Source organism: Epinephelus moara, chromosome 13 (genome assembly GCF_006386435.1).
Source record: "Epinephelus moara isolate mb chromosome 13, YSFRI_EMoa_1.0, whole genome shotgun sequence".
NCBI classification, from domain to species: domain Eukaryota; kingdom Metazoa; phylum Chordata; class Actinopteri; order Perciformes; family Serranidae; genus Epinephelus; species Epinephelus moara.
Genome location: NC_065518.1, coordinates 34,127,213 through 34,139,191, shown reverse-complemented (window position 1 = coordinate 34,139,191; position 11,979 = coordinate 34,127,213). Strand labels below are relative to the sequence as shown.

At 40.5% G+C, this 11,979-nt stretch overlaps 1 protein-coding gene across 1 annotated transcript in view; it reads left to right on the top strand.

The window, feature by feature from the left end:
- The first annotated feature begins 1,521 nt into the window (after positions 1 to 1,521).
- Positions 1,522 to 11,979, top strand: part of LOC126399924 (rho GTPase-activating protein 23-like) — a 92,872-nt gene continuing 82,414 nt past the window's right edge. Inside the window, exon 1 of the mRNA XM_050060265.1 lies at positions 1,522 to 2,051. Coding sequence (XP_049916222.1) covers positions 2,043 to 2,051 — 9 coding nt within the window. The 5' untranslated portion in view covers positions 1,522 to 2,042. The remainder of the gene's footprint in view (positions 2,052 to 11,979) is intronic.

Here is an 11,979-nt window from a genome sequence, read left to right as displayed (position 1 = left end):
TTGAAATGAAGTGTTTAGATCATCTGGATGAACTGCTGGTTTGTTTACAGCCTTTTCTGATTGTCTGCTTGACTGTATTTCTCATCCTGGTGTACTCATGTTGCCATGTTTCCAGATCTCAGCAATTACATTGTTGGGTACACTGTTATGACCTGAAGAAATTGTGTATAAAGCTGCAAAATAAAACCAACTTTGTAATAAACAGTAATCATTCTTCAAGATGATATATCTGGGTGTTTCGCAGAAATCATGTTCTGCAGCTATTTGCTAATTTTTACTTATTTTGCCTGTCTCTCTACCGTTTGATGCTGGGCAGCGTACAAGAGGTTTTATCTTGGAAAGGTGGATGAGCGAGGTAAGAGAGAACCAAGTCATTAAAGTTGATGGCTGTAAAAACCAGAACAATGAAGTAAAAGACAAGCGTTCTGTAAATCAGAGAAAAACAGAGTTGGATGACAATTATCTCCCCCAAGGAGGTTATGTTTACGGCTGGGTTTGTGTGTTTGTCCGTTGTTTGTCAGCAGGATTATGGGAAAACTACTAATCCGATTTGCATGAAATTTGGTGGAAGGGTGTAACATGGGCCAGTGAAGAACCACATCTTAAATAACAGAGCGGACATACATTATTTTTCACTTTGGATTAACGTGCAATAAACGTTTTGCTCTCTACAGTGCAGCTCTTTCAGTGTATCCTCGTAGAACAGTTCATATGATATCCTACAAATTAGCGTGAATGACGATACGTCCTTAACATAAAGTCATGTAATTAAGTTACTGTGGTTAAGTTTAGGGGAAAAACATGGTGGTGTTATACCTTAAAGTAACTTACAGCCCACAAATTTCTGAACACACGTCTCTGTGGCAAAGAACTGTGCCCCATCCACCACCTCTGGGACTGCTTCCTTGTTTACTCCCTTTAGCACATTGGTCACGTGATCACAACCTTCCAGACTACATGGCATACCCACAAATTACTAGCTCTTGATTACATGGGATATGTACAAATTTGGGTGCATTACTTTTCATAAGAAAAATTATGAACAGTTTGTAGGAACAGCCTGGTTCTTTGTGGATTTGTATTCTGTTCCACAAATTTCCCAATATCGTTCCCTCAGAAACATTTTACCTCATCAAGATGGTTGAATTTTGACTAGCCTTTTTGTCCAAGGATGGATGTAACTGTTAAACCTACAATAGTGACAAAGTATCTCTGCTCCACTGTCGGTTTACCAACACTGATCATCAATGGAAATGTGTGAAGCTCACAGTAAAGCTCTATGAAGGAATGAGTGCGACAGCTGCTGGGGGAATCCTACTACACTATCAGGTCACATGGTACATACATACACACTCTATCCCTCTGATCCCTCCACCCCTCCCCTTCCCTCTGTCTCTCACTAATGCTGTGTACAGTGCGGGAGGGAAAATGCAGGAGGGTTTTAGAGGAAGGAGGAGGAGGGGGAGCAGCTGAGAGAGAGACAGAGAGACAGAGAGAGAGAGAGAGAGAGAGAGGGAGAGGGAGAGACCGGAGCAAGCGAGAGGAGGAGGAAAAGGAGAGCCAGTGTGTGGTGTGAGCCCAGATTACAACCAACCAGATACTGAAACAAGACAGGAGCATGGAGGACAAAAATAAAAGGATATAAGCTCCTCTAACATATTCTCTCCTTCTGCCAGTTCAAAAGAAAAAGAATCACACCCAGGTTGTGTTCAGGAAGAGGGAGGAAGAGTGAGAAGAAGGGGAAGAAAAGGAAAGAGGAGGAGTACTGTATTTCCAAGAGCGAGCGTTTCAGAGGACGGTGCTGTCACAGAAGAGGAGGAGGAGGAGGAGGAGGAGGAGGAGGAGGAGGAGGTGATGCGTGCGAGTGTGTGTGTTTGCAACACATCAGCGACAGGAGTGACACAACACTAAGGTGTGTGTGTGTGTATGATGTGAACTCCCCCCCACACCCCCTCATCATCAACATCGTCTACAGAGAGCCAACCTGAGGTTTCACAAGCCATGCTGAGGACCAGGAACGAGCTGAAGTCCTGCTGAACACCATGGCCCAGGTGAGAAGAGGCTGTCTCACACACACAAACACACATACACAGTTTATCCAGAGCATGCATGTTGGTGCATATGTATTTGAATGCACAAGCAGGGGAAAAAAATTGTGATTTAACACTCTGGCAAACCATGAAGAAAGAGCCGTAAAGTTGTGCTGATTTTTTTTTTGTTTAGGAATTACAATGATAATGCTACTATTGTGTATATTTGCATTTTTCAAAAAAGGATATGACCTTTTTTTTTATGTATTTGTGGAAACTGTCTGAGCTTCCGTGTGAGTGTTTTCTATCACATCAGTGGACTGACAACTGAGAGCTGATGTTGCAGGGAGACGTGCTGTCAACTTCTGTGGTATGGCACTAACTGGAGAAAGTCATACTGTACATAACTGTTGCTCAAAACGGAGAACGATGCCAGTGGCAGCCCTCAAAAACATTTTGTGTGGCCCCTGGAACATGACAGAAAATCCATGCATTATATTTTCATTTGCGGTTCATTTCAATACTGTTTCTTCACGAGTGTCATGGTTATCACATTTTGTCATTAATGCTGGAAGCTGTTAACTGAAGTAAGCAATTTCGATGGACAACTTGCAACAGCACTTTTCCTGTGTGGCCCTCGATCATATGCTGACTCCATATATTGGCACTCGGTCATCAAAACTTCAAGCACCCCTGGTGTACAGACAATAGCCATTGATACATAAGCCCTTTCTTACACAGAGATCGCACTACAGGGCCACTAAGAAGTCCCTTTTTTACACCCTTTGAATTTTTATACAGAATCAAACAACGCTGGCATCACTCCGCTCCACTTTGTGATTTTAGACAGCATGCTGGCATCGCAGAAGCAAAAGAGGCGTGGCATGTAACAGAACAGCATCGGCCTCTAGTGTGACATATAACATATGCATTGGCAATAACAATGACATTAACATGGCTCTAACAATCACTTACTGACCCTCTAATATGGTGGCTGATTTTATCCTCTAATGGGAGTGTAAGGAGCTCCTGGGCCTCATTGTTTTCCCAATTTACAGACATTTACGACCGCTGTTCTGTTTCTTTGAGTTAGCTGCTAACTGCTATGATCTACTTTTTAAATCTTCCACACTTGGTAGCCCACATAACACATCGTCGAAACGTCACATCCGTGCTACCCATAATCCTGTTTTGCCAGCTGTCCCCTTTATGCAGATATTGTTTCAGGGCTGTTACTATGTCCGATGCTGGCTTAAAGGCGAGACCACTCTGTCTCCCCATTCCGCGATCATAACTTTTATACAGAACACTGAGGTGGCATTACGGCATGAAATTCCTGCCTTAAAGAGAGGCAGTGTAAAAGGCATAGGCCCTTATATTTCTAGCTTAGCATCAGCTATTAATCATGAATTCCTAAACAACATTTATTATTTAAGAGTTTGAGTTTGTGCTCAAATGTGGAAGCTAACATTAGCTTAGCCTGCCAATTTTAGCACTGATTCCTACTAGATTTGACTTTTTGTTTATTTCATTTAAACATTAGCTGAGTCTAGCTAGTGTTTGCTTGCTTTCCTTTATAGGTTTAGTTATGACCAGACTGTCAAAAGTCACTGCAGGGGTCTTCTAACCTCAGCACTCTGTAAATAATCATTTTAACAAATTCACATAGCATAAAATTGGCTATCACTGTAAGTCTACAACATTCAAAATTAAGAAGTTGCTGTTGTAGTTGCAGTTGCAAGCTCTTAAGTTTGTATTCTCTGAAAAAGTGGCAGGTGGTTAGCCAACAGTCATATAAAAGTTGGGTCTCAAATAATGCCAAGGGCACAGTCACTGTGAACAAATAGAGGGGCCGACACATAATTTATGCCCTGGGGCCACCCAAGGGAGTTGATCCAGCCCTGCTTGGACTTAAAGTTTTCCATCTCAGTAACTGAAAATTGTTGAGAAGATTGTTTAACAGCATTTTGTTGTAGAGTCCGGCTTTGTTTTGAAAGGAGCAACCGTTCCCTGCTGCTCGTTAACAGATTGTATTACACACTACAGTTTTGATTTGTGATTTCCTTTGTTGAGAGGATCTCCTTTCAGTGAACACACGTGATACAGTCTCAGTCACTTTTTACTGTTTGTGAAGACTGTGGAGTTGTACTTAAAGATATTCTTGCATTTCTGTGTCATTTTCAGTGCAGGAGCTGCTGTGTACCAAGTGCAACAAAACCCAGTGAAATGAAGAGGGGGGTATTTTGGGCTTGTCTCTATGAGGGAGAGGGCATCTCAGAGAGAAAGGAAGGTTGTGTATTTTTAGCCAATCGGCTCAAGTGATGGGGTTTATTCTGTCTGTGTTATGCATGTGTCTATGTGAAGACTGTGAGACAGACTGTGTGGTCTTTTCATAGTTGATGACAGAGACAGACAGTAAGAGAAACAAGGCATGGCAGGTCTGTGGGGTCTTTATGGTGTGTGAGTATAGAGGATAGTGTATCCTCGCAGATAGAGCAGGCATTGAGTGTGTTAGGGTGGAACAAGTCATTCTGCCTGGCAGGATAATGGAGAAACTATGTAGTCAGCCAGAGTGTGAAAGGTGCATTGTGTTTTTGGAGGTTGTGTATTTATGTGTGTGGAAACGTCAGGATATCCTGCTCTTGCTCTTGTGGACAGACAAACACATTTACTGGAACAAATAGGAGACAGGTTCAAACTGATGAACTTTCCAACAACATCTGAAAAAACATGGATCATTATATTGAATGGGACTAATATAGCACAATAATATACTTTCAGAACAATATGACTCATGTAATGCACTTTTGGCTGATTAAATATTTATTTCATTTCATTGCTGGCTGACTTCAGGGAGACTAACTTGAACCTAACTTTTAATGACATATATTGATCTGATTCCATCTAAATACACAAGACAAAATGTGATTGCCATTAATGTATTAGGAGTACTTTAGCATTTTTGAAAGTACAGTTCTTAGCTTTTTTCCATAGTTTAGATTAGAAAATCAATTAATTCTCATGACTGTGTGTTTATGCTGCCCAAACCCAACCACGTATGTGTGTTGGCAAAATGCAACCATGTGCATTTGTTGTTGAAGGTAAAAAAAGGTAAATTTGTAGTGTTGTATCAAAATAGTGCATTTATTTTGAAAGAGACTGTATGTTAACAGTACATTTCCTGTGAAAACAGAAGTGTATTTTGAAAAAAGACAAACCCAACCCAAATAAACATAACCATATGCATCTGTTGTTGAAGGAAAAAAAAAAAGTCAATTTGAGGTGTTGTACCAACGAAGTGTGTTAATTCTGAGAGAGACTGTATGCAAACTGTGCATTTCCTGTGAAAACAGAAGTGTATTTTGAAAACATCTAATGCATATAACAGGCCAAAATTGACACGGCATCCCATAACGTCAACAACCAATGCACTCAGGGTACCTTGCACATCATGTCTTGATGCGATATGTCCATGACCAAACATCAATATGTGATAGGGTCGGAGTGAGAATGTGTTGAACATGGAGGTTGCTGAGTTGATGACTCGCTCTGTCCTGTGCTGGGCCTCAACATCCACTGGGAACTATAGCGGCGCGCATGCGAGCGGCTGGAATTGGTGGATTGCGAGATCATAGTGTCTCGCGATACTCTGCGGAAATCTCCTCTGAGCCCCTCTTCATGTTTGACTTCAGGCCTGGGGCCACCCACTTTAACGTCATGTTGATGTAGCGATGTGAAATGTGATCCGGAGTTTTCATGGGTGTTTTATTTTGAAAATTGACCGGATACTCTCGTCTTTTCTGTGCCGCACTTCCTGTTTGACTCATTTGGTCTGTGCAAATTGACACGCCATCTTGCTGTCAAAAATAGACCCGATGCATATTCCACCATCGCCAAGTCCTTTTTTTTTTTTTACGTCCAGCCCATTGTGTGGCTCGACCAGACCGCATACTATTCTCAGAAAGCAAGTTTAGGTCTCTTGGGGCTACCCTGAACTTCATGCTACTTCATCCTTCCCCTAGTCTCCTACACTGGTTGCCTATTGGCTTACAAAGTAAATAGCGTGTAAGTCGCTTGTCATCGATACATTGCTGGTCGGAATTGTACCAAGGTAAGCACATTGCCGATGAATTTACATTTAACTGTGTTATGAAACCATGTGTGTTTTGTTAGATGAGTCTTCTGAATTTCTTTAAGAAAAAAACGAGGCAAGAAGAAGAGAGAAGTTCAAATAGGTGTCCCACTACACAAGAACATGATGAGGTAGGCTAATGTAATGCACTTGTCTATTATCTATTATCTATTTCTGTATGAAATTTCATGAAAATAGGATTTGGCCGCGTGAATTTTAATAATTTTCTTGGGGGAGAACCCCCTGAACTCCCCTTGAAATCTTTCTTTTTGTCACAACAGGACATATTACTGGATTTTTTAAGCAGATGATCAATACTGCCATCAGATTGATGAAATTTACCTGGATCTGCACTGTAAAACAAATATTGAGCGTCTATGGACGTATTTGGGGCTTAGGGCTATAGATATGAATATGTAAACGTACACTCAACTCTTTTCTTCTGTTTGCCACATGTGCATATTAACTCTTTAAAAGTAAAAAAAAAAGTGCTGCCATGTCCACATATGTTCATGACCACGCACACCCAAGCACATATTACGTCACAAGGTAAAATCTCACTCCGGCTCTCTGACCAAAGTTGGCAACCCTGAGGGTTTCGGCTACCACACCATCCTGCCACCATGGGTCGGATTGGGGATATCAGCTGTAACCGCCGTATGAGCACAGTGCAGAGCGTGGTTGATTAGCTAACCAGTGGGATACACACACGTACTGACATGCACTTTTGGTCGGACTGTCTACCGCAGCATAGAACCGAGAAGCTCAGATTACAACACATACAAAGATAGTTAAACTTTACTCTAAGCTCTGGGTGCCATATCTCCACTATAACTTTACACTGCAAATAGTTGTTTTCTGCTATATTAATGCTCTTAATTCCATACAGAGCTCCTTTAAGCATGGGCATGACCTTAAAACCTCGCCAAAGTCTCTTAATCAATTATTAAGATAGCAAATTCCCATTCACAACGCAGCACTTTGAGCACTCTGTTTAGTAAGAAAATGTAACTATATGAATTATTGCTCCAAAATAAAGGTACCATCAATCCAGAAACATCAGCATTCAGAAAATCAATTGAGTCAAACTGTGGTGTGAACTGTGCACAGCTGAAAAAGAGCATGCATACTTTAAAAACTAGATAAAGGTTTAAAAATACATATCCTGTATTCTACATGAAACAGCGGAAAGTGCTTTGTGAGGTTTGGTCAACATATATAAGCTTTATTGTGTGACTCACTGAAGTGACTCAGACTGAACTGACATGTCCTCTGCACTGAGTCCAGTTCAGCAGCTCTGCTGTCTGAAGCCTTGGGGCCTCTCCTGGGATTTTGCCTTTATATCTTGTCTCAATTACACCGCACTGGCCACTTGTGCTCTAATGGCCAGTGTGTGTCCTTACATGTGGATTTCACTCAGTACATCGCCCTTACAGATTCAGCCAGCCGAGGGACGGGCAGAACAACAAAGGAAACAAAAGCGATAAGAGGGAAGTTGAACAGAGGGAAGTTCTGTGAGCTTGGGTAGACACTTTTGTTAGGTTCCATGTCATATAAATATGTCTGAACTCAGATATCCAGCATTTCTGTATTTTATCTATCTGAAGGTGGCGAACTCTCTGGAAAGCATTTACTCTATCATATAACTAAATACTCCCAATACGAATACTGCCATCCCTACCACCGAACAATCAAATAAAGAGTTAAATCTCATCAAAGTGTTACAATATGTATGTAATATTGACTTAATGACCTCCTGTAATCAAATGACCACAAGCCCCTAAACAAGAAAACAGGTCATGTATAAATGTCTTCCAGAACAACCCATGTGAGTATTATCTGATCTGTCAACCTGATCAGGAGAATGACATTATTTGTCAGCGCCCCCCCAAAACCATTATGAATAAGAAGTACAAAAAGATTATGAGCATTTCTGATCTGCCCCCTCTGTGGATAAGGTTTGTTTATGTTTAGGCAACTAAATCTACTGAGTTAAGATTAAGAGAAAGTCGGGCCATGGTTATGTATACATATACTGTAAGTACATGACTGGGTGCTTGTTCCATGTCTACACAGGTGGCATAGTGAAAGCAAAGCCCAGGCTCATTCCCAGGTCATCATGCTTTATAGTGCACCTGTGACAACAACCTGTGATTGTTCTAGAGAGAAAAAGGTTGAAAAGTTAAGTTTGTCTATATATTGTTTCAGGTTAGAGTTTACACTGGTCATTAAAGTGGTCAGGATTAGTGTTTTTTTCTAATAGCAGAAATACAACTGTGTGTACTAAATAGTTTCAAGGATATAAAAATATTTTCAACAATACGTGTGCATTTTAAAATATACCCAACACACTCTTACAATATACAGTAATCATACAATAATATCCTGCTTTGTAGTCATCTGATACTTGTTTTTAAATGTTTGTTATTGAGTTCAAACCACAGAGGCACAAACACACTCATTTCATCATTATGAAGTGAGACACAAAAGCATTGCGGGCTATTCTTACATCCGGCCCTGTAATCGACATCCCAGTGCTGGACCTGACTGTTATCAGCACTGAGCAGAGAAGAGGGGAGGAGGACAGGAGGAGGGGGGAGTGGAGGGGGGAGGGGGAGGAGACAAAAGAAAGACGAGCGGGAGGTGAGAGTGACAAATTGTAGTGACAATTCCCCATTACTGCGTGCATCTCACATGTTTTCATGTCACAGACAGATTTGTATGATCACATTTAGCTCAGGTCCCATCTGAAAAGATTTCAGTTGCTGTAGATTTAGTCTTTGTGTAGCTGTGTGACAGGAAACAGTGAAGAGTGAAATGTATGATTACAGTCATTCTTACGCATTCTCTGATTGGGAGAAATGCCACTGAATTCCACTGCAGTAAAACAACATGCTGATGACCACTTAATTACTGTTGCTTAACAGCTTTCTCTCACCTGTAGTCCACTTTATACTTAACGTTAAGGCGTGGCTCTCGGGATGGGGATGTTAGTCATTCCACAACTTTGACATGAATTGAAATATCTTGACAGATATTGGCAGAATCACCATGAAATCTGGTACAGACATTCATCTTTTCTTGTGGCCTTGGTGATCTAACTCCTCCTCTAGCGCCACCACCAGGATTCCATGTTTTAATTTCAACTGACATAGCTCAACACTTCGTCATGGAATTTGGCTCAGAGACTGTCTGAGTTCCCTTCGCGATAACTTTAATAATTTTCTGACTTTTCATAGTGCTGTCATGAGATTGAAATTTTGATTTGTCCAATAGGCTACTTTGGTTTATGACAAAAGTCAATGTCACCCTGGTTCCCTCATTAAAAAGCCTATATGATTTTTCCATTGGATTATTGCAGAAGAAAAGCTCTGTGGCAAACAATTGTTTATGATACTTACACATTTTGTTCAGCAAGATTATCGCCACAAATGAGCACTAGAGCACAAACTTCTTGTGTTTTTTTTAATTATGATTTCTGAAGCCTAAAGGCAATTGCAGAAGTAAAAAGCTAATATTTGGCTATAAACGAACTACACCATGGTCAGATGATTTAACGTTGCCCCCACAACAAGGCTGTAAAGCTGTGTTTGGCGTGATGACATTCTGTAGTCTCATTTAGCCACTTGTTAGCAATCGCCTTTTTTAAGAAACATAAAAGTCACAAAACATTGCAGGTGTGAAGTTGAGATCAAACTGAAGGCTGAGTTTCAAGATGAGTGTGGCTCAAGCAAGGGGACTAGAAATAGCAGGCTAGAAAGAAGCAAAGGGGCCATTGCCCCTCCCCCCACCCAACCTGGCTGACTTTTACCTTATGTCATGGATCGCTCTATCGTGGCTGGAGTGATTCTCATTTTAGGTGTTGGCGAAAGCAGGAGTTGGAGTAAGTTTAATACAATTATATTCTATTGTAGTTATTTTGGACTTAGATGGTCAGCCAGCTAGTCTGACCATAAGTTATATGGCTTAGTTGCAGGATTCAATGAAATAATACATGCCCTTACTAATTTTCACTATTCAGTCTTACCTCTGGTATTTTTCACTGGGCTTCCATCTGTTCCAAAATTCTTTCTTCATTCAAGCAGAAAAACTGTTGTTGGATCCATCCAATAAAGCTTCACTGGGTGGGACTTTCTGGCACAGTACTAAACTGGTTTAATTCCTACTTAATGGATAGGGACTATTTTGTGTCTATCGGTAATTACACGTCTGAGCATGCAAAAATGACATGCGGAGTTCCCCAAGGCTCCATTCTGGGACTTCTTCTGTTTAACATCTACATGCTTCCATTGGCTCAGATTGTGGAAACCAACAAAATATGTTACCATAGTTATGCAGATGACACTGAAATTTACATAACCATGTCACCAGGGGACTAAGGTCCAATACAAGTGTTCCTCCTTGTGCTTTGGAGCCAAGGAGGAACAATCAAAGTCAGCGCTCAGCTTCAACTGGCAATGTTAAAACACCACAGATCAAGCCAGGAATCATGGTGTAGTCATGGACTCAGACCTAACAGCCACATTAAGACAGTTACAAATTCAGCCTACTATTACCTTTAGGACATATCAAGGATAAAAGGACTGATGTCTCCGCAGGATCTGGAAAAACATATCCATGCATTTATCTTCAGTAGACTTGACCAGTGTAGTACCGTCTTTACAAGTCTCCTTAAAAAAATCTATCAGACAGCTGCAGCTGATCCAGTACGCTGCTGCAGAAAGTGGATCACATCACTCACTCACTCCAGTTCTGAGTGGAGCTTGAGCTTCCTGTCTGTCAGAGAATCAACTTCAAAATGCTCCTGTTGGTTTACACAGCACTGAATGGTTTATGGCCAAAATACATTTCTGACCTTCTGCTACACTATGAACCATCCAGACCCCTCAGGTCTTCTGGGACAGGTCTTTGTGTCCCCAGAGTCAAGACTAAACATGGAGAAGCAGCGTTTAGTTTTATGCCCCACATATCTGGCACAAACTCCCAGAAAACTGCAAGTTTGCACCGTCTTTCACATCTTTTAAATTAAAGTTGAAGACTTACCTGTTTGCCGCTGCCTTTTATTAAATCAAATATTTATTAATTTCTCACACTGCACTGTAATATTTATTATTCAATTACTTTTATTCATTTTAACTGCCCTGCAACTTCATTCTTGTATTTTAAACTCAAATTTAGATATTTTGTTTTTAATTTTTAAATTGTAAATCATTTAGTAATTTGACATTTTATATCTTTTTTCTTTACTCTCTTATAGTAAATCTATATCTTGTATAATGTTTTATATTTTACTGCTCTGTAAAGCACTTTGAATTTCCCTGGTGTATGAAATGTGCTATATAAATAAAGCTGCCTTGCCTAAACCAGTACAGTTTTTCCGTCTACCAGAACAGCCCTGCATCAGAGAAACATACATGCAGACATTTGAGGCCTAAATGCCTTGCAAGACACAAGTCACAGCAGTGACCACTGTTCACTTTCATTTTTAAAAATAGCATGCTCATCTTGGCCTTATAGAGCTCAGCTGCTTTGAATTTCATTGCTGCTTGACTGCAAACCATTCTTTCTAATTAAAAGTGCCTGCTTTCACCTTTGTCTTATCTTTCTTTTTGCACCACACAGAGGGATGTGTGCAAGAGTCATGTCAAGTCAAGTCAAATTTATTTATAGCCTATAGCACATTTCATGTGACAGGTATAAACTCAGTGTGCTTCAAATATAAAGCAAGAACAATAGACAAAGATCATACATGACGAAAACATATAAGAAAAGAACAATCACCCATTTATCACACAATTTAAACCTAACTACACGTTT